Source organism: Pseudochaenichthys georgianus, chromosome 15 (genome assembly GCF_902827115.2).
Source record: "Pseudochaenichthys georgianus chromosome 15, fPseGeo1.2, whole genome shotgun sequence".
Taxonomy (NCBI): domain Eukaryota; kingdom Metazoa; phylum Chordata; class Actinopteri; order Perciformes; family Channichthyidae; genus Pseudochaenichthys; species Pseudochaenichthys georgianus.
Genome location: NC_047517.1, coordinates 294,594 through 321,670, shown reverse-complemented (window position 1 = coordinate 321,670; position 27,077 = coordinate 294,594). Strand labels below are relative to the sequence as shown.

Sequence of the window (27,077 nt, the reverse complement as noted above, 5' to 3'; positions counted from 1 at the left end):
ACAGGAAGCGACTCAACTGCCATTTCACACTCGGGAAGAAACAGTTCTTGCTTCAACAGTGTTTGAACGGAACTTTTCTTTCATCTCTATCTGAATTCGCACTTAAATCCATTCCGGACACACAGGAAAAAACCTCTGCTTCAATTTGCACTTCCGAAGAGTCTTCGTAAGCTTTATTTTTGTACCGTTTTGTTAAGAAAACAGCGAAGAAACGCCAGTTGAGATGGATTCCCAGGTGAGACAGAACTACCACCGCGACTGCGAGGCGGCCGTTAACCGAATGCTGAACATGGAGCTGTTCGCCTCCTACTCCTACACCTCCATGGTAAGAAACACTCTTCTTACACCGTTACATGTTAATTGTGTGCCTGTATTAAATTGTTTAAGTGTATTATGAGTAAACAAGCGAACGTCACAGGGGAACCACGTAGTCTCTGGTGGGCAAAACACAAGTGCCTAGAGAGCCAAGGACACACACAAACTAAAAACTGTTTAACTGTTTGGTACCCAATCAAATACAACATTATCTCCATAACCGTGGAGTAATCTGGTGATGCAGGGTGTACAAATACAAGATAGCGGACTATTGTTTTACAGATGTCCTCATACAATCACAGAATCCCTGTTTTAAGCTAACATGCATTAGCATAACCTAAAGGCTACAGACTACATTATTCTCACTTCTGTTAAACTGTCTTTAGATTACAGACCCTCCTCTGTTTCTACCTCAGACTGAACGGGTATTACTGACTTTATCTAATCAGACACTTTAGTATTTTAAGATGATAGTACTTCTACTTAAGTTATGGATCTAAATACTGCTTCCATTTCTGACTGTTCTCGTCCCTGTCCACAATTCAGTACACATAATGCTGTGTCATGCTTACGCTGGTTGTTATCCCCACCCTGAAATCATGACTCATGTTTCTGTCTGCCCTCGGCTCATAACGACCGTTTGTCTCGACCTGTTCTGTGTGTAACGACCGGTCTGTTCTCTGTCTGCAGGCCTTTTATTTCTCCCGTGACGACGTGGCCCTGCCCGGCTTCGCTCACTTCTTCAAGGAGAACAGCGAGGAGGAGCGGGAGCACGCCGACAAGCTGCTCACCTTCCAGAACAGTCGAGGAGGACGCATCTTCCTGCAGGACATCAAGGTAAATATCTGTCAGGACGTCATGTCTGCAGAACGTCTACAATACGATAATACTTTAATGGTCAGATCAAGTCTGAAATGCTCCTTGCATCACAGCAGCTCCATGTGTAACACCACCAGACACACATCAAGACACACGAGCAACGAACCACAAACATGTAACATCACAGCAGGGTCAGTGAGAGAGAACCTGCTCAAAGAGCTTTTAGTCAAGGTGAGCGCCTGTTGGAACAAAATGTCTGCCCGACGCACCCTGAGATAGTCTACCAGATAAACTGCTGAGTCACTCAATCCACCCACATCCTGTTTATGCAACGCTCTGTAAACAAACAAGAAGCAGAGGCTGTTGAACTCAGTACACCGTGAACAACTTGAACTGCAGTATTAAGACTTTAAATACTCTTATTTTGGTAAAACATGTTTACCCTAAATCTCAACATCCTAGTGCCGTTAAAGCCACAGATTTCATTGGCTCTCGGCTCAGGTGACTTGGCAGCGCCGTGAGAAAGCTTATTTAGGGTGGGGGTCATTTATCCAACTATATGTACCATAATGCAACAGGGCGTTGACTTTAACGGATGCATTAAAGGCTTGGCTTGGAAAAATACAGAATATTTCCATTTGCACCTCGTCCTGTTTTATTGTACAGGACTAATCTTAGTATGTATATTGACATGTCGTCTAATAGATTAAATGTACTTTAAAGGGTTTTTATTCTTGTTCCAGCGGCTTGTGAATAAGGCTTTGGGCTCGAGTACAAAATATAATTAAATGCATATAAAAAAAAAGTACATGAACAAATATTTTTAAATGTCTTTTTATGTAAACATGAGAAACTAGTGTGCTTAAATGAAGAGAAGTGATGTAGACTGCAAGTGCATACGGGTTATTATAAAGGGACAAACTTAGTGGTGGCGTTCCTAAGTCTGTCTTAAAATAAACATGTTTCTCACTTATTTAAGACTAAGACTGAGGCTCTTTGCTTTATGTACCCTCCCCTCTAACTGGTGGTGCTCCCTCGTTACAGAAGCCAGAGCGAGACGAGTGGGGCTCGGGTCTGGAGGCCATGCAGGCCGCTCTGCAGCTGGAGAAGAACGTGAACCAGGCTCTGCTGGATCTGCACAAACTGGCCTCAGACCACGCCGACCCTCATGTGAGGAACACCTGCTGAACATGAGGAACTACACACTGATGATCTCTGGGGTTCAACGTCTCTGAAGCTTTAGTTGTTAACGTCTGCTCTCTCCTCCTCCTCAGATGTGTGACTTCCTGGAGACTCACTACCTGAACGAGCAGGTCGAGTCCATCAAGAAGCTCGGAGACTTCATCGCTAATCTGAGCAGAATGGACTCCAACACCAACAAGATGGCCGAGTACCTGTTCGACAAGCACACCATGGGGGGGAAGAACTGAACTCACCTGACAGATCAGCTGATCCTCAGAGTTCACCTGATCTGATCATATGTAGATGATCATGTTTGACTACATTACCCATAATCCTCCTCTCCTGTTACACTTTTAACATGGAAGTTTCTGATGACTGAATAAACGTTTTGAGCTGGATTCTGTCTCGAGACTTTTTCTCATTTTAAAAGGAGAAGGTATCTTTTAAACCTTGTAAGCTTTTAGGTTTGAATGGTACATTTAAGCAATGGCTCACTTCAGGCCGTGGTATATGCTCATTATATCACAGCTAGGGGGCGTGGTTCAACCCCCTTAGCTGTGATGCAATGAGGATATATCACGGCCTGAAGTGAGCTATTGCTTTTATAAAACGGTTACCAAGTGTGGCAATATGAAAGAAAACTACACTCTAATTTGTTTCTATTAGTAAATAATGATGATCAAAATAAAATGTTCCCTCCGTTGCCTTCTGCACGAAACATAGTGCGAGGTGGTTGCTATGCAACAACACTAACAGCTATCGAACATATTAGACAGAGCGTTGATCCATTATTTGGCTATTTATTTACATGAATGTGTTTGTTGCTGTTTATTGTGCAGCCACTGAGAACCTGTCCAGCATCAGTAGCTTGGCTTACGAGGTTACTTATAGGTTGAGGTTGTTCTCGGCTGTTGCTTGGCGTGGCGAGAATATTTCTCCGGTCCCCGAGATTGGGCTTCCAGCAGCTCTGGAGAGAGCTTTCGCACCTGTGGCCACTAAGGAAGCGAGAGGGAATGCTGTCTGAGATGTTTTTGAATCCGTTGGAACAAGTGTTTTATTGCTTGTAAACACCTCTTAGCTCAGGATGTGTCCCAGCTGCCTTCAAACATGCCGTGGTTAAGCCACTACTTAAAAAGAAAAATCTCTATCCCTCCATTCTCGCAAATTTCAGGCCCATCTCCCAGCTACCCTTTTTATCTAAAGCCCTGAAGCGAGTAGTCTACGCCCAGCTGCAGGTCGTTTTTAACCACGCATGGCATCCACGAAAAATGTCAGTCTGGCTTTAAACCTATGCACAGCACTGAAACAGCCCTTTGAAGAGTTTTCATGATCTGCCCCTAGCCGCCGACTCAGGTAGCCCAGCTGTTTTGGCGCTGTTAGATTTAACTGCTGCCTTTGACACTGTGGATCATAGTATCCTGTTTTCACGGCTTGAACAGTCCGCAGGTATTACAGGCTCTGCCCTTGCATGGTTCAGGTCCTACCTGACGGACCGTAGCTTCTCAGTGCAGTTAGGTGCCTTCTCCCCTGCCAAAGCCCCTCTTATCTGTGGGGTTCCCCAAGGCTCGATTCTGGGCCCCATCCTTTTCCTATTGTAGATACTGCCCCTAGGTTCAATTCTCACAAAACATAATAAACCCTTCCATTGTTATGCTGATGATGTACAGATTTATCTGCCTCTCAATCAAAATGCCAACTCACTACAGCAGTTGAAGGACTGCTTAATGGAGATAAAATCCTGGCTGAGCCAAAACTTCCTCACCCTCAATGAGAGCAAGACCGAGGTCATCTTTTTTGGATCCCAACCAACAGTCTCCCCGGTTGATATTCTGGGCTCCCTCAATAAAAGTATCCTCCCCTCTGTCATGAACCTTGGAGTGACCTTCAACAGTGCCTTTAAATTTGATAAGCAGGTTAGCACTGTAGTCAAGACCTGCTTTTTCAAAATACGACTATTGGCTAAGACCAAGTCGTTTTTATCTTCTAATGACCTAGAAAGGGTTATTAACGCCTTTATTACCTCGAGACTGGATTACTGCAACGCTCTGTATGTGGGTATAGACCAGGCCTCAATTAGACGCCTGCAGCTAGTGCAGAACGCAGCTGCACGTCTTCTCACTGGCCATTAAAAGCGTGACCACATCACCCCAATTCACTCCTCCATCGCTACACCCCAGGCAGAGCCTTAAGGTCGGCTGATCAGCTGCTGTTGATAGTGCCTAAGACCAGGCTCAAACCCCGAAGGCATCGAGCTTTCGCAGCGGTGGGCCCCAGGCTCTGGAACACTCTGCCCCTCCATGTGAGGTCGGCCCAGACCCTGTTTTTTTTTTTTAAATCAACACTTAAAACTCACCTTTTCTCTCTGGCTTTTGTTTAATTATTTATTTATTTAGTTATCCACAGAATTGATACTATTTTTAATATTATTAAGTGTTATTAATATTATTGGGGTTTTATGGGGTTTCAGTTTTTTTATGATTAGTAGGTTGGGGGCGGGGAGACCTCAGAGAAGGTTCTGACTGGACTGACTGGTTGCTACGTCTGGTTGCTGGAGCTGAGTTGGTATAACCCTGAATTAGATTAGAACATTTTAGAAATATGAGAAATAACCTCTTGGTTTTATAAAACCGTTTGTAATTACTTTTTCATCCATTTTGGATCTCTGCTGGGTTTTCTTTTAAAACCCTAAACCGAGACTTTCGGTGGGGCAAGATGGAGTAGGCAGTGTCGAATCTAGCTCCCGTAACTTTTATTCATTGACTATTTTAAATCCCCATAGTTTTGCCTTTGGCCATCTCCAGGTGGATAATTATTCCTCTCTGAACACTCTGGTGCTGGATTATGGCTGCCAAGCAACAGAGATCGGGCAAGAAGGAGCAGTCTTCCGTGCCGGCGGCAAATGGCGGTGACTTCAACATGGCGGCCTTGGCTAACCAACTGGAACAACACCGGAATGCTATCTCTGCGGATTTCAAGGCTACTATATCTACGCTCGAAGCCAAGCTAGACTGCATTCAAACCACAGTCTCCGATCATACCCACTCAATTAATTCGCTTGAATCCAACGCTAACGAACAAGACGGACGCATACAACGTTTGGAATCGATGTGTGCTAAACTAGCTGAGAATAATACTAAGCTACAAGCTAAATTGACGGACCTCGAGTCTCGCAGCCGCCGTAACAATATCAGGATCATTGGTCTACCTGAGTCCATCGAAGGGCCTCACCCCTCTTCCTTCTTTTCTAAACTTCTGGCTGAAGTCCTTGGTGACAGCGTTTTTGAGTCTCCACCGGAGTGCGACAGAGCGCACCGTACACTCTCCATCAAGCCAGGACCGGGTCAGAGACCGAGACCCGTGGTCATCAGGCTCCACAGATTCCAGCAGAAAGATAAGATCATCCGTGAGGCCAGAGCTAAGAGAGGCAAGCTGCAGTACCGTGGGACCCCCATTGCAATCTACGAGGATTATCCTTCTGAGATAGTGGAACAGCGCAGGGAATACCAAGAGGTGATGTCTGAACTTTACCAACGGGGCTTCAAGCCCGCACTACTTTTCCCGGCGAGGCTTAACATCACACTGAAGGACGGGGCCAGGAAGAGACTTTCCTCCGTTTCTGAGGCCAAGAACTTTATTGCAGCTAACCGATCTGGTATCGGCTCTCATGCCTCCTCCTCCGCCTGACTGCTGCGGTTTGGTAACGTTAGCCCATTTTACTAGCCTTACTGGCTACCTAAGTAACTTGTCTGACCTGTTAGTTCACATGGGTTCCAATTATGCCGTTAACACGCAGACAGACATGTGTGTTTTCCCACGGCTAGACTTCTTATATTTTCTTTTTTTGTGTGTGTTCCTTGCCGTTATGAATGCCTGTTGATAGGTCACACCAGAGCCATTTAATAGAAGAGTTACGACATCTCCGTTCACTCCAATGGACCACTTTTTTACAGCAATGGCGGATCGTGGAGCCTCTCAATCGTTCCCCGGAAGTTAGCGCCAAGGCTGGCAGAGCTGTGGAGTTGCAGCATAATACACCGTTCGTGACGGACTTTTAAAGGTAAGAAGAAGTTTAAAGATGTATATTGCGGATATTATCAGTACATCTGATTCAAATGAACATGTGTATTAAAGGATGTCAGTGGATTATCCCTAAATTAGTAGATTTAGGGAACGTTTACAGATAACAGATTAAGCTAGCATACCGAAGCAAGTTAGCAACACACGTGAACAGCCTTTTAATTGTAAATTCCGTTCTCTTAATGTCATTTCGTCCAACATGTTGAATTAGAGAAGAGGGGCTTCTAAACGGGATTGTATGCGGGGGTGGAGGGAGTTAAATATTAGATAAATATAACTTTGGTGCGTGTAAGAGTGAGTGTTTTTAGCAGAGCCATATTGTGTCCTTGTGATTCTGTTGATTATTACCTGTCTGTATAATGTTGCAGCCCAGCTGATTCTGGATTGATGGCAAAGGGAGAGGGACTTAAGTGAGAGTGAAAACACAAGGTACGTTTAATACTACTGTTTTATATAAATAAACACGTTATCTCCCCAAGGCAATAGGTGTGCTATATAGGTGTGTATAACCCTTTCTCCTGTCTGTTACTCCCTCTCTCAGCACAAGAACCAGAGGGGGATTCAATGGAGCTTGAATACCTGCACTGAGACCCTCATCCTGCACCCTGAGTCTCAACTCTCAGTGTTTTTCAAGCCTTTCCCTGTTTTTTTGTATTAAACAAAACATTAAGCTCTCCCAATGGTGTGGTTTCGTTTTGTGAAAAAGTGCAAATGCAGTGTTTGTATATAAATCACATATTTTGTTGCTGTTGGTCGTGAAATTGCTCCTGCTGACTTGAGCCAGCCATTTTTTCCTCCGCTCTGTGTCAGTGGGGAAGCCGTACATTCGTACTCCTTTCTCTGAGCGATTTGAGCATCCCCAGGCAGCACATCAAACCATGGTGGCGACTAGGAGGCAGCACAGCAAACCATGGTGGCGACTAGGAGGCAGCACAGCAAACCAGGACAACACGGAGGAAAAGGCACCGACAAACTGCATGATATGCTCTTCTATGTTTATTGAATTCCATGTATTTGCAATGGATGTTCCTAAAGCAACACATTTAACATCATCATCATCATCATCATCATCATCATATCCTGTCGGTCTCCTGTCCTTTCTGAAAGCCATAAAGACAACATTAGTCATTTAGATAACTTGTGTCCTCAATTACCAGGGGATTACTGAAACTACCATGAATTTAAGAAAATGGTAGAAATGAATCCAATCTGAATTTTAAAGCATTACTTTAGATCCCCTCCCTCTAAATGTATCAATAAACATTATAAAGTGATGCTCCTGACTACCATACAAGTTTAAGAAGATAATATTGGTTTGAAAGAATCAAAGCTATAAATAACAGCAACAGGCTCTTTAACCAAGGCACTGTTAGTAACATGTAAACTAGTTGTTCACACTAATCCTAATATATCACTTAATATTAGCAATTCGATTTATTTTTGAAAACATATTGATGTAAATACATACACATATCGATTTGTTGTATAAATATTGCAAATCAAAACCTTTATTCACTAATAATTACCAAAAATCGTAGTTCTATCTCCTGTTATCAATGCATTCACATTGCCCGCCATGAACTTCCGGGGAACGTCCCTCGTCTACATGAACCACGTGACGATAACCGTTTTTGGACTTCCGGTGGTCGTAACTCTTCTATTAAATAGCTCTGGGTCACACGACACGTTATCCGGAGCTGTTGCACTTGCTTATTTTCTTGTCCCACCTGTGCCTTTACCATTCAGGGATTTCTTTGCACTTTTTTATTTCCTATTATGTCTCATTTAGGGTATCTGTATGGATAAAATACATTGTATTCACTTGTTGGACCGGCTATTCATGCTGATTTTTACTGCACTAAATTGTATGTGTGTTCTCTTCTCTGTTCTCTGTGGTTTGGTATTGGCATAGATTTATCTGCATAATATTTGACAATTTCCTATTCACTTACCCATCCACTTGTTCTGTGTGGGATATTTTGGGGATGGTTTACTGTTTAGATAGGGACTAGGTCCCCGGAAGACTAGTGTTAGTGTAATTACAAGCGTTAGTGTAATTACATAGATCTAAGCTAGAGTGCTTGATTATGCTGTGCATTTTGGGTTTAGCTATAGGTATGGCCACATGTTTTTTTTTTTGTTTGTTTTGTTTTTGTTATTATCATTACTATTATTATTTTCGTCGTCCTCTCTTCTCTTTCTCCTGTGTATGCAAGATAGTGTTTGTCCAGGTAAACTTGTCTTTGAGGAACTTCCTAGATGGTGTCTGCCATGACAACGACAGGTAGAGGAGTGCGCCTGATTTCCTGGAATACTAAGGGCATGAACAACGCTACTAAGATGGTAAGGTAATGACACGGTTGCACACTCTGAATGGAGATGTCATATTCCTGCAGGAAACTCATCTTAAATCTCTGATACCCTTCGTATTAAAAGGGCATGGATGAGTCACTTGTTCCACTCAAAATTCTCCCACAAAGCCAGAGGGGCAGCTATTATTATTCACAAGAATGTCAGATTTGAATTGACAAATTCGATATCAGATCCCAATGGTCGTTATGTCATAGTTTCGGCATACTACAGAAACACACCAGTGATACTAGCTTCTATCTACGCTCCAATTGGGATGGATGGTAATTTTTTTGTGAACCTCTTTTGCTCAAATTCCCAAATGCCGAACAACCATCGTATTATTATGGCTGGTGACTGGAATTTGTCCAGGACGTGAGTCTCGACAGGTCATCGCTCACACAAAGCCACTCTCTCCAATTCAGCCAAGGTAGTAATGCACAATGCATTACGATTAGGACTCTTAGACCCCTGGAGATTTATTAACCCGCAAAGTATAGCATTTTCCTTCTTCTCGCACAGGCACCACACTTTTTCACGAATTGATTTCTTTTTACTCGATAACAATTTGATTCATCTAGTCAATTCATGCGAATACCATCCGATAGCCATCTCAGATCATTCTCCCACTTCGGTTGACATTAATTTCCCTCTTGGTATGTCCCCCCCTCCATTATGGAAATTCAATTCTCCCCTGCTGTCAGACAGTGAATTTAGAGACTATCTTTCCACTCAGATTTCTTCCTACATTGAAATTAATGACACTTCCGACGTTAGTAGCGGTATTCTTTGGGAGGCTCTTAAGGCCACTGTGCGGAGACAGGTCATTTCGTACACTTCACGTAAGAGAAAAGATGAAAAGGCTTTCAGAAATCTGTGTTGAGCTTCACTTACTCGATGAAACATACTCCTCCTCTCCCTCTCCTTCTCTCTATAAAAAACGCCTCCTGCTACATTCAGAACACGACCTTCTGATGACAGGCATTGTTGAGAGACAACTGAGACAGTGTAGGCAGCGTTACTTTGAGCAGGGCGACAAAGCTGGTAGACTCCTAGCTCAACAAGCTCGTGCGGTCAGTGCGTCCAGATTGATTCCCCAAATCCGATTGTCCGATGGCAACCTTACTTCTAATCCAGCTGATATTAACAGGTCTTTCTCGGAATTTTACACCAATCTCTACACTTCGGATTGTCCCCCGATCCCTGCCACGACCCCCAATCCTCTTGACTCCTTAATTTACCCCAAAATGAACGAGAACATCGCTAGTGAATTGGGCGGCCCCATCTCCACCCTTGAGATACATGATGCAATACAATCTATGCAAAGTGGGAAGTCTCCTGGGCCCGACGGCTATACAGTTGAATTCTATAAGGCATATTCTTCCAAGTTAGCTCAGATTTTGGCTAGGATGTACAATGACTCTCGCCAGTCAGGCCGATTGCCAGAAACTTTGTCCACTGCGTCTATCGCCTTGCTTCTCAAGAAAGACAAAGATCCTACTTCGTGTGGCAGTTACAGACCAATCTCACTGTTAAATGTGGACTGCAAGATACTGGCCAAAATACAGGCTATCCGTCTCCAACGTGTACTGCCAGATATCATTTCGCTGGACCAAACAGGCTTTATGGTGGGGAGACACTCTTTTTTTAACACAAGGAGGTTGCTCAATATAATTTTCTCTCCTTCCTCTAACACCCCCGAAGTCATAGTGACACTTGACGCAGAGAAGGCCTTCGATAGGGTTGAGTGGGGTTTCCTATTTTCTAGTCTTGATAAATTTGGTTTCGATTCCTAATTTATTTCCTGGATTAAACTCCTATATACCTCTCCATCTGCCTCTGTACACACTAATGGCATTAGATCTCCCCCTTTCTCTCTCCAACGTGGTACTCGCCAGGGGTGTCCTCTTTCGCCGCTGTTGTTCAATATAGCCATTGAACCTCTCGCTATCTGGCTCAGAAGCCATGATAGGTTTGAGGGCATTACGCGTCATGGCATGGTTCATAAACTGTCTCTATATGCTGATGACCTTCTTCTTATGATCTCGAACCCCTTATCCTCTCTCCCCCCCATACTGTCGATTTTAGATCAATTTGGCCGTGTATCAGGTTACAAACTAAACATTCAAAAGAGCGAAGTATTTTTTGTAAATAAAATGGCTGAGGCACTTCCCCAATCCCTATTCCCCTTTAAAAGGGCTGTGGAGGGGTTCAAATACTTGGGGGTGTTTGTTGCAAACTCTTTTAAAGACCTGTTCCCTAAAAACTTTCAGCCTCTACTAGATAAATGCAAAGCCGATATGTCTAGGTGGGCCTCCCTTCTTCGTCTCTTGCGGGTCACGTAAACCTTATAAAGATGGTCATCCTGCCAAAGTTTCTTTACCTTTTCCAACACATCCCAGTGCGCATCAATAAATCTTTTTTCACTGATCTTGATAAGCAGTTGAATGCGTTCATCTGGAACAACAAGCCTGCGCGTATTAGAAGGTTGTGTCTCCAACTCCCTAAATCAGAAGGGGGCCTGGCGCTCCCCAACTTTCGCCACTATTACTGGGCCTCTAATATTAACAAACTCCTCTATTGGGCTAAATATAAACTTTCAGACCCCTGCCCACCTTGGGTACATATCGAGCTGTCATCTTCTGCTCCTTTGCACTCTATAATCTGCTCTCAGCTCCCTGTAGCTTCCCATACACATTTGAGTAACCCAATTGTTACTAGCACCTTAAGCATTTGGCTCCAATTCAGGAAACAGCACGGGTTACATAGAGCTTCGGTTCACGCCCCAATTTCAAACAATCACCTATTCTCCCCATCGTGTACTGACCCAGCCTTCCGCGTTTGGTCGAACAATGGTCTCGCAACGCTTAATGACCTTTACGAGGATGGAGTCTTTGCATCCTTTGAGTCCCTTTCAGTCAAATTCAACCTGCCCAACAGTCATCTCTTCCGGTTTTTCCAAATCAGGCACTTCATCCAAAAGCAATTTCCCCATTTTCCTAACCGCCCCCCCGAATCGCCGATTGATACATTTCTCACACTCGACCCTGATCAAAAGCGCTTGGTTTCAGTTCTCTATGGTCAGTTTGGTTCCCTGAGTCCGGACCCTATGGTACCTCTTAAGGAGCTCTGGGAGCGTGATCTAGGTAGCAACATTTCCGAGGATCAATGGAGTGACATTCTCAACCTAGTCCATACATCTTCTATCTGTGCTAGACATGGCCTACTTCAGTGCAAGGTGCTCCACAGAGCTCACTTTACTAATGCTAAGCTGGTTAAAATATTCCCAGATCGTAGTGATGCCTGTAACAGATGCAATCAATCCCCAGCTGACCATCTGCACATGTTCTGGACTTGCCCGAGGTTGGACACATTTTGGTCTGACATATTTGGAACCATTGAGCGGGCCTTTAACACAAAGATAGACCCTAATCCTATGACTGCACTGTTCGGCCTTCCTCCATCTGAGAATATGCCCATTACTATACGCCGTGTCATTGCCTTCACCACTCTATTACCTAGACGCTCTATTCTCTTAAAATGGATACATGCTTCCCCACCAACACATGATCAGTGGATACGTGATGTCTTGCAATGCCTTCAGTTGGAGAAGTTAAGATTCTCATTAAAAGGATCTCTGAAATCCTTCCATACTACCTGGGACCCACTATTAGGCCTTATCAAAGAACTCCCTATCACTTCTGACGCTGAGTCCCAGGTAGCTCTCTGAAAGGAAATAAATAAAATAAATGTGACCATTCATATGAATGGTCACATTTAAGGGGTCATGGGTCATGGCGGAAGAGCAGTAATATTACTGCTCTTCCGCCATGACCCTTTGTCTTTTGCCCTAGACTACTATACTTCTATATTTCCTTTTCCCTCTTAATGAAACCCTTTTTTCTCACCAAGACGACAATGTTTACTATTATTTTCTTCCCTTATACCGGATTCTTACAGACTGTTTTCGCTCTCGACTTTCTTTTTATTTATTTGTATTTGTATTAGTATGATTATTATTGTTATTATTATTTATGTTTTACTTACTAATTCAGTTATTTTACTATTTGGGGCCAACCATACCTGTGGGTGGGGGGTGGGGGGGTTAAATGAAAAAAAAAAACTGTAAACAAGGACTCTTTACGAACCTTGAAGTGAATATGGAGCAATACTTTATTTTATTTTCAAGGAGGTCCTTTGTAATGATCCCCATTGTCTACATTTGCTAACTGTAACATCTGTACTGTTTTGTATTGACTACTACTGTGCTTACTTCTTGTCATTTGCTGGATTATGACTTGTTTGCAATAAAAAGATTTGTAAAAAAAAAAAAACCTAAACCCCCCCTTGGGCTTGGTCCCTCCCCTCTCCCTCTGGATCTAAGGTCCGGTAGAGGGGGATGGGGCACAGAGTCGCTTATCCAGGCGGGGGAGTGCATCTGACGAAGAGATAGGTCTTTGTGCTCTCTATCTCCGTTTCTTATCCTACATGTTCACCCTGGACTAGAGGGGAAGCGTTCTTGGACGCCTTTTCAGCTCTGTTCAATTCAATATGCTTTATTGGCATGAATGTCAGGTGAACAATATTGCCAAAGCGTCAAGGATATATGATAAGAAAAACATACAAATACAATTCATTCATTAAACAATTTACAACAATATATTACAAAACCTCAAGTATCAAATATAAAAAAGAAGAAAAGAAAGACACATGAAGTAGAGGAGCAATCAGAGTGAGCTGAGAGGAACAGCTGTTATGTGTTGTTGTTGTTGTTGTTGTTGTTGTTGTTGTTGTTGTCTCTTAGGCTGTGACATGCGCTCACATATTTCGCTGCTTCTATGCTGCTGGCACTATTTTCTCCAAGTACATGTTGCATTTTATTCTGGTTAGACAGTGATTCAAAATCTTGGAGTTCACATGTTATCTTTGTAAAGAACTTTGTTCTAATGTCTTGGTATGTTTGACAGTGCAGCAGGAAGTGTTGCTCTATCTCCACCTGTCTCTGAGGACAGAGCTGACACAGCCTCTCTTCTCTCTGTCTCTGAGGACAGAGCTGACACAGCCTCTCTCCTCTCTGTCTCCACCTGTCTCTGAGGACAGAGCTGACACAGCCTCTCTTCTCTCTGTCTCCACCTGTCTCTGAGGACAGAGCTGACACAGCCTCTCTTCTCTCTGTCTCCACCTGTCTCTGAGGACAGAGCTGACACAGCCTCTCTTCTCTGGGCAGCCAGGTCTGCCTGTGTGGACCAGTCTCTAGGGCCAGGCTGTGGTCACTGAGTCTGTACATTGTTAATGTCTTCCTCAGTTTGGGATCAGTCACGGCGCTCAGATAGTTTGCCACCGTGTACTGTCTGTTTAGAGACAAATAGCATTGAAGTTTGTTTTGGGCTCTCGTGGTACATGTCCAATAGTTGATGTAATTTTCTTTTTCTTTAGCTATGATTTGGTTGGGCCAGATTGTGTGAGGGCTGTCCTGAGGCCTTGTCCTGTTAGAGGAGGTGAGCCTCAGGACCAGCTGGTTGAGGGGACTCCTCTCAATGGAGGGCTTTGTAATGGTAGGAGTTGGGATCGCTGGTTTTTAGGTGGTTGTAGAATTTGACTGCTCTTTGTTGTATCCTAATGAAAAGGGGGAATTGGCCTAGCTCAGCTCGGCATCCATTGTTGGGGGTGTTCCTGTGGACTCTCAGGATGCTCTTGCATATCTCCGCATGTAGGGTTTCTATTGGGTGTTTGTCCCATTGATCAAAGTCTTGATTTCCAAGAGGACCCCACACTTCACTACCATACAGTATGATTGGTTCTATTATTGAATTGAATATTTTGAGCCAGATTCTAACAGGTATATCTATATTTGAAGACTTTTTGATAGCATAGAAAGCCTTTCTTCCTTTGTCTCTGAGATCATTAATGGCCAGATTGAAATTTCCTGTTGAAGTAATTTTGAGTCCCAAATATGTGTAGCTGTGTGTGTGTTCTATGCCAGTGGAGCCCAGTAAGAACCGGTGTGGGTTTCCCTGACCCCTAGGTCGTTTCTGGAAGACCATAATCCTGGTCTTTTCCAGATTAACTGTCAGGGCCCAGGTCTGACAGAAGGGTTCCAGATGAACTGTCCGGGCCCAGGTCTGACAGAAGTGTTCCAGATGAACTGTCAGGGCCCAGGTCTGACAGAAGGGTTCCAGGAGGGCTGTCAGGGCCCAGGTCTGACAGAAGCTTTTCAGATGATCCATTTGCTGTTGTAATGCCTCCTTAGATGGAGCTAGCAATATTAGATCATCTGCAAACAGGAGGCATTTAATTTGTGTGTCAGAGAGGGTGAGTCCAGGGATATCGGATTGTTCTAATGATTTTGCAAATTGATCAATATAAATGTTAAACAGGGTGGGGCTGAGACTGCAGCCCTGTTTCACCCCTCTACTTTGGGGGAAGAAATCTGTTTCCATATTGACCATTTTCACCGCACATTTATTATTGGTATACATTGTTTTAATGATATCATATGTTTTCCCCCCTACACCGTTTTCAATCAACTTCAGGAACAGACCGTTATGCCAAATTGAGTCGAATGCTTTTTTGAAATCTTCAAAACAAGAGAAAATCTTCTTATTTTGGTGAACATGTTTATTAATGAGGGTGTGGAGGGTATATATATGGTCTGTGGTCCGATGTTGTGGTGTAAATCCAATCTGACTCTTGCTCAGGACATTATGTTCACTGAGGAAGTCTTGCAGTCGGCTGTTAAGGATGCTGCAGAATAACTTCCCCAGGTTGCTGCTGACACATATGCCTCGGTAATTGTTTGGGTCAAATTTATTTCCATTTTTAAATATTGGTGTGATGATTCCTTTGCTCCAGATGTCAGGGAAATGACCAATGCCCAGAACGAGGTTGAATAGTTTCAACATGGCAGTGTTGAACTTATGGTTGCTAAATGTGAGCATTTCATTTAAAATGCCATCAGGACCGTTGGCCTTCCTTGGTTGTAGGGCCTGGAGTCTAGCCAGGAGCTCTTCCTCAGTAATGTCATAGTCTAAAGGGTTCTGATTGTCTTTAACGACTGATTCTAGAATGTGTAATTTGTTGAGGAGATCATTTTGGGCCGAATTCAGTGTAACGGTACTATACAGGTTTTCAAAGTGTGTTTTCCAAATGTCCCCATTTTGAATAGCCAGTTCTTCCTTGTGTGCTTTGCTGAAAGAGTGCCATTTCTTCCAGACATGATTTGAATCAATGGACTCTTCAATGATTTCAAGTTGGTGCTGCACATGTTGCTCCCTTTTAGTTCTGAGTGTTCTTCTACACACTACGGCACGTAACAGTATACTTTCAGTGTTTCCCAATATTGGAGGCGGAGCTCAGGATTGTCAGGTTGTCTGTGTTTTTGATTTGATAAACTTCTGAGGGTTTTTCTCAGATGTCTGCAGTCTGTATCAAACCACTTTTCATTGGTTGACTTTTTTGTAGGGCTGTGCGATTATGGCAAAAATCATAATCACGATTATTTGGGTCAATAATTGATATCACGATTATTTTGACGATTATTCATTGACCATTTATTGAACTTTAAAACAAATAATATTTTACCAATAAACAAGATCAACAAATATGTTGGAGCGCACTTCCAAAACCATACTAAACATATATTATTAATATGATAAATAAAAATAAATTAGACCAAAATAAATTAAATCAAATATGATGCAGTGCACTGTCACAACCTGAAAACTCCTTAACATATAGCCAACATTTTTGTAAAACATATTCAACATATTCCACTCAGTCAAACGTTGAAGGCTGGCCAACCGTCATGGTCCAGAAGTAACAGGAAATAAATGTTGAACTACGATTTAAGACCAAATAAAAATGTTTAGGCCACCATGGCAAATGCTGGTAGGGCTGCTCATGTCATCTCTTAAAGATTTTTTGCAAGAAACACCAGCCTGTTTACATGGTCTGGTTTCAGAGATGAGCGCAGGCAGGAGACAATATTGCCACCTGTACTGAAGACCCTCAGCCACGCCCCGACACATGGGGTGACGCCGGCCAATCACAAAGCTTTGATGCGTTCAAGTGCATTATTCTGGCACAGGAAGATTATGTTACAGGACATTAACGATAGTGTTCTATTTTTAGACACATCTCGCGATCGACTGGTTGGGCACCCCTCGGCTAGACCATAGGTCTGTTCTGAAGCCACATCTCTCTCAACTTCCCCACGGCATTTGTCATATAGTGCAGGCAGCGCAGACCTGCTGAAATAATACCGAGACGCCCAGGGGCGGATCTAGACAAATATTCATGGGGTGGCAAGAGGGTGGCAGGAAATTTTGAGGGGTGGCATCCCCTGACAGAAGTATATGCTGATTTAAATCGCAATCATATCAATCAATTAGGGGTGTACCGGTACACGTACCCGTACTGAAATTATTCGGTACGGGCCCTTCGGTTCGGTACACGTGTGTACCGAACGAATATAGCATTAAACGTAAAAAATTGAGAACATGAACAACTTTCTGGAAGTAATCTCAGGTATATATCATAGAGCGACCAAGTCATTTCATTGGACGAGAGGCATACTAAGAGAGCTGGTCACAGGGATGCGTTCAAATGTAGTCAGTTTTTTCATTTTTCATTTCAAACCTTTATTTAACCAGATTGGTCCCATTGAGATCATAGATCTCTTTTTCAAGGGAGACCTGCACAATTTCAGTAATTTGAGGAACTGTCGAAATGGCGAACGCAGATAAAGTTGAGCTGAAAATCCTCCAGCATCATTGAAGTCTCCGGTTTGGGAACATTTTGGTTTCGCAGTTACGTACAAGGATGACGGACAAAGACAGGTGGACCGAACCAAAGCTGTTTGTCGGCATTGTTCAACTAACATTGGTTACGCGGCTGGCAATACATCACACTCATTTGAAAAGGCATCACCCGAATGTGAATATCACCGGTACCAAAAGAAAAAAGACTGAAGTGAAAACCCAACTCCTGCTAGCATGTAAGCCTCCACCACTCGCAGAAAGTTCAGACCGAGCCAAAGCTATTACAAACGCCAAATATGCTTATGTTGCCATGTTAGCAAAGCGCTACCTGGCTGTATCTGCTGCCACTGTCCCTAGCGAGAGGGTGTTCTCCACAGCAGGAGACATTGTTAGTGCCAGCAGATCTGCCATTTCAGCAAGCAATGTGGACAAGTTCATCTTTCTTTAAACAACATGAAAATACAATGACAAGCAAGTCCTAATGTCAAGCTGGCTGCTTAGGTACTACAGTTCAAATACAGATTATTTCAGTTCATCGAAATGCTGCACCTTAATGTTTAATTTACTATATTTTGTATTTATTTGAATACATTAGTCACGGTTTAATAATAATTAAAAAAATTTCTTTTAATGTTTTGTGATAATTTTTTCTGCTGTACCGAAAACGTACCGAACCGACCCGTGACCTAAATACGAGGTACATACCGTACCGAAATGTTGTGAACTGTTACACCCCTACAATCAATGTTAACTTGGAAAGCCACAATATTAATATTTTAACTCAATCACATAGGTGATATTATTGTGGGACATCAGTAAAGCCTCAGTGGCAGACGTAATTTAATGAATTTTAACTGAACAATAACTGAATGAGTTTGTCTCACTCTTAGACCAGCAGGGGAACAAAATGTATGCAGACTGCTGCAATAAGTACATTAATTAACTGTCTCATCGATGTTTGTCTGAATGAATATGATACTATTAACAATCATATTATTCCTATCAGCTGTCAATCACTGTTAATAAATAATAATAATAGATTTAATTTGTTAGCGTTTTTACAGGTGCTCGAAGACGCTTTACAGATATAGTGAAGAACTGTTATGATTCACATATTCATTTATTATAGAATAAACTATATTTTTTGGAGGAGTTAATGATGAATGTTCATCAAGATGCTTGCTCACCCTCCTTCAAATTTGAAAAACAATTATATCATTATTGATATACAGTTACAACCTTGACTTTACATCAGAAAGAACAAACATTAAAGAAGTGACTAACTGCATCAGTTGGGGTTAAAAAACGTGTATTCAGCTAAAACATGTACATCGCTGCAGTTATTATCCAGTGGAAGGTCCTTACCTACTGGCCTAGTTAAATCAAAGTGGTTACTTTCTGTTGGCTGGGCAGTGTAGTTTTACACACCGTCTTATTTTACTTTCTCAGGATTTAAAACTGTTTTTTGGGGGCAGACCCCCTCAAAGAAAAAAATATATACACGCATACAAGGTCATCATCTTAACAGTTTGTTATTCTCATCGAGTCATCCGTGAGCAGAGCATCAAGTTGGCATGTCTATTACAGCTGAATGCGGCGATTACTATTTTGTTCAGCAAAACGCCTCACAAACTTATCAAGATCAATAGCTGTAGTGCGTTTTGATTCAATGCTGAGTACAGCCAAACTTGACATTCTCTTCTCTGTCATTGTAGACCGCAACTACCTCATTCCTTCAGTGTTTGGGTCCGAAAGGTTCTCGTTTTGCGCCGTCCCCCCGTTCAAGTGAATTTGCCACCAATCATATTTCCACTCTCGCGCCAGGACCGGGGGAGGGGTTACATGACGTGCATCTTGTGCTGCATTCACTTGCACTCGGACATTAGAGACTTTCTCTCATAAATGTCCGATGAGCCACAACTTTTCTTTCAAAACAAAGATGCCAACTGGGGTGGCAGCTGGGGTGGCAAGGCTATTTTTTAGGGTGGCAGTTGCCACCCCATGCCACCCCGGTAGATCCGCCCCTGCGAGACGGCATCGCGTAACGCTTGTCCAACGTGTTGACAAGTTGCTTAAAGCCCTGGTTGCTAACAGTGCTAACTGGGCACATATCTTTAGCGATGTGAAATGTAATGGCAAAGTACTTGCAAATAGTGGAAATAGTTTTACCCTTCTTTTTAACGAGTTGCTGCTCTTGTTCTGACATCTTCACTCGTGCTGAACACTCACAACACATGTCACTCCCACGTGGCCGAGTGGGCTTTTAGGGAGGGGCAAAATAATCGTATTTTGTCAATTATGCTGTTTTCATAATCGTCGGAAGCCATAATCGTAATCGCGATTAAAATACGATTAATTGCACAGCCCTACTTTTTTGATTTATGATATTGTGGTTTTTTCAGATTGGATAAATCTGCCACATTGTCAAAGATGCTGTTAATGTCCCACACAGCCTGATTCAGGCCATCGTTACTGTGGGGATACGGGGTGGGCTGTTAATGTCCCACACAGCCTGATTCAGGCCATCGTTACTGTGGGGATACGGGGTGGGCTGTTAAGGTCCCACACAGCCTGATTCAGGCCATCGTTACTGTGGGGATACGGGGTGGATAGAAAATTGTCTAATTGAGATTGAATTGTTTGATGTCTGATTGCTTTCTGGTACTCGTCCTTGCTATTGTTTGTCCATCTATAAGGTTGTTTGGAATAGTTCAGTTTACTGGGTTCTGTTGTGTGAGGGTCTGTTGCTGTCTTCTTAATGTAGAGTGTAATTTTACTATGATCAGATAAGGGTGTTAGGGGGCTGACTGTGAACGCCCTCAGACAGAAGGGGTCGAGGTCTGTGATGCTATAATCTACTGAGCTATTGCCAAGAGGAGAGCTGTGTGTGTAGTGACCAAAGGAGTCCCCTCGAAGCCGACCATTAACAATGTACAGGCCCTGCGTTCAGCACAGCTGCAGTTGTTGCCGCCCACTTTTGTTGACAGTTTTGTCAAAGTTGTTCCTGTGGGGATGTGAAGGGAGGGGAATGCTGATTTGGCCAGGTATATGTTTGTCTCCCTGTGGGCTAATAGAATCTGGTTCTATACCTGTCCTGGCATTAAGGTCCCCACAGATCAGTACACTTCCCTGGGCCTGGTACTGATTGATCTCATCTTCAAGAATGGAGAAACTATTTTCACTATAATAAGGTGATTCTGATGGAGGGATATATGCTGTACACATGAAAATATCTTTATCCATGGCTTTTTATTTTGAGCCAAATTGAAAATGTGCCTTTTTTGATGAGTTCTATTGAGTGTACAAGTTTCTCCTTGTACCAAATGAGCATCCTCCTGAATCCCTGCCCTGGGTCACTCCTTTGAGTTTGGTGGATGGGAACACTATCTCTCTATAGCCTAAGGGACAACCAGTGGACATGTCTCCTCTACTCCAGGTCTCCTGTAAAACCATCACATCTGCATCTCCTAACTCTTTGGTGAAGTCTGGGGTCCTGCTCTTAAGGCCAAAAGCAGAGGACCTCAGACCCCGGACATCTCCTGACTCTTTGGTGAAGTCTGGGGTCCTGCTCTTAAGGCCAAAAGCAGAGGACCTCAGACCCTGGACATTCCAACATGAAATAATAAATGATCTGGATTGCATTAATGGGTGGTGGTGGTAAGGGTTGGGCCTGCTGTTCTCTTCACTGCCTGAGCATAACTCAGTGGGTCAGGGTGTAGCTTCCGTCGCTGTGGTTGGGGTAGGACCCCTGGGGACAGGAGTGGTTCTGGCCTTGTTTGAGGGTAATCATAGTTGCCCTGGTGGGATCTTAGTGGGTCATGGTGTAGAAGAAGATGAGGATGATCTTGTCTCCATGGGTGTTGTCTGGGTGGTGGTCCGGTGGGGTGCCTTTCTGGTCTAAGGGGGTTTTGGGCCGGGCTGCTCCTTCTGCGGGGTGTGGATTGGTCTCTATTGAGAGCGACGTCTTTCAGTGTCCGGGCGAAGATGGGGACTGTATTTTTATACAGATGGACTTGGTCGTATAGACAGTTGATATCCGTGGTGGGCCAGGTGGACGTTGGGCCTCAGGATACAGTCTCTGGACATGTTGCTGTTGATCCTGTGGATGGTGTCGGGGTGGAGGTCTTTCCTTGGTAGCAGGGTTGACATGACCACTCTGCTGTTGGGGAAGGTGGTGGAGGCTTTCTCCATCACTCCTCTGAGTGACTCTGACACTCTCTCCTGCTGGCTCCTCAGGTCGTTGGAGCCAGTGTGGATGATGATGTGGCTTGGGGATCCCAGCTGCTCCTCTGACAGCAGGTCCATGGCATGTTGGGTGTTTGGACACCAGATTTTAGCCACTGTGTGGGTGGGGAAAAGTTTCTTTTCATCAATGAATTTGCCATTGGAGTCGATGAGGATGACAATGTCTGGCTTCCCTCTCTGCTGTGCTGGTCTGGAAGGATGAGGGGTGGTGTTAGTCTGTGGGCTAGGGGTGGTGTTCATCTGTGTGATGGGGGAGATCTGGGAGTTGGGTTAGCCTGTGGGCTAGAGATGGAGCTGGGGGTAGAGGGTGGCTGCTGAGTTGGAGGGTTCTGGCTGCTCTCAATGGGGGCCACAGGGTTCTGGTTGTGGTCTGGGTGTGAGTCCAGCTGCTCTTTCAGGGCCTGTGCAACTCTCTCTGTCTCCTGAAGTTCCTCAGATAGAGCAGTCAGTTCTCTCCTGTAGCTCTGTCCCTCCTCTCTCAGCTCCCTCGCCTCCTCTGTCAGAGCGGCCAGCCGTGCCATGTGACTCTCTCTGTCCTGCTGCAGCTCTCGCACCTCAGTCCTCACGGTGGACAGCTCTCTCCTGTGGCTGTCTCTGTCCTGCCTCAGCTTGGTGAGCTCTGTGCTGATGGCAGACGAGTCCCCCTGGACCGTGGTGTCCTGGGTTGGCTGTTGGCTGATCAGCTCTCGCAACTGTACGAGCTCTCTCTCCAACTCTGTGAACTTCACCTTCAGGTCAGTGATGGTGTGGTTCAGCTGGGGGTCCTGGGCCTGTTCTGTGCCGGCGCGTTGTCCCTCCTCAGGTTCAGCAGTGGGGCAGCCAGAAGTGGGGGTGGTGTCCGTCTCTGGCATGGTGTGGTTGTTCTCAGTGGGGGCAGATTTCTCCTGTTGGGCCCGTTCCTTTATAAGGAGAAAGTCCAGCCCAAATTGTGTGAAGTTCCCCTGCACTCTTATATATGTTGACTGTTGTCATGACAGTGTCTGGGTCTTCTACCTCTTTAATTTTGAGTTTCCAGCCATTGCAGATCCCCTCTTTCTTCACAGAAGGGTAGTGGGCACTTATGGCGGCGTGCCATGCTAATGGCTGGTCTGTGAGGAAGATCAGATTGCTGACTTCTCCACTCTTGTACAGGTCAGCAAAGAGCGTCTCTGGTCTATTCTTCAACAGTTTGAGTTTGTATGCCTTCCTGGCACTGTCATTGTTGACCTCTTGTGGGTATACAAGAGGAACATCCTCTGTACAGGCTGTGGTTGAAGCCATGGGGCTCTGCTGCTGCTGAGCTGCTGCTGCTGTTACTCCTGAATTCCTCTTCTTAGCTTAGTGTTAGTTAGCTAGCAGGACAGTTAACTAACCGTCAGTTTGGCAGTTGGTTGGCAGTTGGTTAGCAGTTGGTTACATTCTCTGCTGGGTTCTTCAGTTGAACCGTATTTTACCCAAGTTTCTTGCCGTATCTCTTTCTTTTTTTGTTTCCAGGTAGGTAAATCCGTTCCACAGGTGTTTCTTCTTATAATTTTGTCAGAAAAGTTTAAGTTTATCTCATTTTAAAAACAGAAAAGTTGAAATCTTCAAGAGCTCATGATGATGCTGCTGTTCTCATCAAAATTCTCTCTCTCTCTGTTTCTTACTATATTCTTCCTACCCCGTTTACCTTGAACTATTCCAGGAGAGTGTGTTGACGTTGACTCATTGGGCCTTTCCTCCTGTACTTGTTTGTTCCCCAGTTCTTTCCTTTAACTGAATCTAGGAGAGGGCATTTAGGCCTCTCTACTTCCTGCTTTTGATTAGTTTAGTTTTTCACCCCCTTTCCCTTGAACTCATTTATACGGGAGAGTGCATTTACGTAGTCACGTTGTGCCTCTCGGCATATACTTTGACTTTCTGTCTCTTTGGAGAGTGCTAGTACGTTGGACACGTTGGGCCTTTTCACTGTTGTCCCTCTTCATAATTTGGGTCTTCATAATTTCCACCCTATTCTAAGGGGAAGCATGATGGCTTTGTGTTTCTTCACCTCTTACTCGTTTCATATTTAGGAGAGTGCATCACGTAGTCACGTTCTGCCTCTCTTCCTCTGTTTCTGGCTGTTCTTTCATACCCTTGTTTCTCAGAGAAGAGAATAAATACTATTCTAAAAAGGAGCTGACACATGGTGTCTCTTCACTTGTACACTTGAGGGGTCAGAGTTCATATGGTGAGGGATTCCATGAGCGGTATGCGCCGGCCTGTACCTTTATAAATCAATCAATCAATCAATGTTTATTTATATAGCCCAATATCACAAATGTTACATTTGTCTCAGTGGTCTTCACAGTGTGTACAGAATATCAGTATGACAATACGACACCCTCTGTCCTTAGACCCTCACATCGTACAAGGAAAAACTTCCGAAGAAAACCCAGTTTAAAGGGAAAAATGGGAGAAACCTCAGGGAGAGCAACAGAGGAGGGATCCCTCTCCCAGGACGGACAGACGTGCAATAGATGCCGTGTGTAAATTGAAAAGATAATACATTTGCAACATAGGTAGTCCAAATGTTTGGAAATGCATGTGTGTATAATAGGAAGATGAGTCCACGAAGATATCCATCCAGGACCGATGATCCAGGACCACAGCCACGACTCAAGATCCAGCGCTCGCGATCGCAGGATCATCCATGACTCCGGATCCCAGCGTATATAGACACCAAAAAGAAAGACATTTGGGGAAGCTGGGTTAATCGGAACATGAGAGTACACAGGTATAGACAGAGAGAAGGAAGAAGTAAGATGTCCCCTGACAAACTAAGCCTATATCAGCAAAACTAGGGGCTGAATCTAATCAGCCCTAACTATAAGCTTTATCAAAAAGGAAGGTCTTAAGCGTACTCTTAAAAACGGATAGGGTGTCTGCCGCCAGAACATAAACTGGAAGCTGATTCCACAAATGTGGAGCTTGATAAGAAAAGGCTCTGGCTCCCATTGTACTTTTAGAGATTCTAGGAACAACCAACAACCCTGCATTCTTGGAACGCAATGCCCTAGTAGGACAGTAGGGTATAATGAGTTATTTAAGGTAAGATGGCGCCTGCCCATTAAGGGCTTTGTAGGCGAGAAGAAGAATTTTAAATTCTATCCTGTGTTCTATAGGGCAGAGGTTCTCAATTGTTTTTCAGCCAAGGACCCCTTACAAGATAGAGAATACACCAAAGACCCCCTCATTCTGATTTGTGATTTTGGGCTATAGAAATAAAAATTGACTTGATTTGACATGTATGTCCCTTGGAATAATCTGACGTAGCCTATTTTTTACACTTCTATAGTCTTAGTTATGTGAAACTCTGTGAGTTGGGGGAACATGTCTGTAATGCCATTTTGCACCTGCCTTCTCCAGATCGCTGTTTTGGCACGGAATGCCTGGATTTTGTCGCTTACCTCCAGAATAGAGGCATATCTGCCTTGAACGGACAAACTGAGATCGTTCAATAAGTTGAACACATCTGCGAGGTAGGCGAGCTGTGCGATCCATTCGGGGTCCGAGAAGAGTGCTGCAGTGGTTGGCTTGTCATTCTGGATGAACTCACACAGCTCTGAGCGCAGTTCGTACACCCGCTGTAGCACTTTTCCACGGGAGACCCAACGCACCTCTGAATGGAACAGCAGGGTGTCCTGTCCTGCGCCCATCTCCCTGCAGAGCTGGCAGAATAAACGGGACTGTGGCTTACACTTGATGTGGTTGACCACAGATACCACCGTGCTGAGAACGGACTGTAGCTCAGGACTCAACGATTTTGACGCCAGAGCCTGCCTGTGCAGCATGCAGTGGGTAGCTATCATCATTGGATTGCGCTCCTTGGCACGAGCAACCACCCCACTATTGCGTGCAGTCATGGCAGCTTCCCCATCCGTGCAAATCGCAATGCAATTCTCCCAACTCACATTGCCAGTCTCCATGAACATATCTATAACATTGAAAATCTCTTCACCTGTTGCTCGCCCCGTCAACTCTTGACAAAATAAAAAATCTTCCTGAATCCTTCCTTCCCACGGGTAGCGAACCAGCGCGATGAGCTGCGCAGAGCCAGACACATCAGTGGACTCATCCAATTGAACCGCCAATTTAGACCCTCTCAGTCTTTCCAGCAGTTGTGATTTGATATCATCAGAAATGTCCTCAATTCGTCGTCTGATGGTGTCATTTGACAGAGGTACACTTCTCATTTTGGCAGCCGCATCTTTCCCCACCATCACCTCACACAGATCCACCGCAGCAGGGAGCAGTAGTTCCTCCGCTATTGTGTGGGGCTTTCGCGCCTTATGTTACGTCCACACAGCAGCTTTTCAAAAATCTTGAAAATCTTGGAGCTGGGCGTGTCTGAAAGCTTGGGAATTTTTTGTGAGCAACGCGACCAACAACCAATCACATGAATCCGTCGCCCCCGACATACAAAACAAAAAAACCCGGGGATTTTATGCGAGCAATATATATATATATATATAAACTCCCCAAACAGGCGAAAACCTACCAGTTTCACCCACTGTCTCTGCCACCTCCCTCCATGCCTGGTTCCTCCGGTTTGTATCCCGTTAATAGTTCTGGTCGTAAAGAACCGGGTGATTTGCTACCGTAATTTCTCGTTTGGAATATGAGGAAATGAACTGCGGTCTGGTTCTCCCTGCTTACACGCGGTTTGATTGGCTAGCGCTTCTACTGTCAGATTTGCATAAACGTGATTTGATTGGCTGACGCTTCAAGCTCAGCTTCAAAAGTTGAACATTGCTCAACTTTGGAATCCTGGAAATCCTGGAAATCTTTGCTTCGCTCCCCCACAATGCAGTGCGGCGAAAAGCGAGGCAAAGTGACGTCATCCCCATTCAAAGTCAATGGGCAGAGAAGCGTTGGAAGCGGTGGAAGATTAGTCTGAAGCTGCTGTGTGGACGTACCGTAAAGCTGCTGTGTGGACGTACCGTTAGCAATCCTCTGCGCTACCAGGTAGGAGGCCCGCTGCGCTTTAGCAGAAACAGACGTAACATTAACCATCCGTTGTTGTTGCTGGCGTTAGTCCTCACCCTTCCTCTCAAAAAAAGCCCGGTCTTTTTTTACATAATCTGGATGCTTGGTCTCGAGGTGCCTCTTCAATTTGGCAGGCTTCATCGCCTCATTGGCAAGACACCGCAGGCATATCAGACATTTCGGTTTCCCTTCCACTTCAATACATCCATATTGGAGATACTCCTCATCGTATTTCCTTACTTTTGTTTTTTGTTTTTCATTTGTAGCCGTAACCGGTCGTTTGAAAAATCTGTCCATCTTCCTAGTATGCTAGCCGTGTTATATCTCTATGATGCTTGCAGCGGC

General features: G+C 44.2%; 1 protein-coding gene across 1 annotated transcript; it reads left to right on the top strand.

Moving 5' to 3' along the window:
- Positions 1-8: 8 nt before the first annotated feature.
- Positions 9-2,714, top strand: LOC117459994 (ferritin, middle subunit). Its single transcript, XM_034101191.2, has 4 exons — positions 9-325; positions 1,006-1,152; positions 2,179-2,304; positions 2,409-2,714. Exons 1-4 carry the CDS (start codon positions 224-226, stop codon positions 2,562-2,564), a joined length of 531 nt encoding a protein of 176 aa, XP_033957082.1. The 5' UTR covers positions 9-223; the 3' UTR covers positions 2,565-2,714.
- The last annotated feature ends 24,363 nt before the right edge of the window (positions 2,715-27,077 follow it).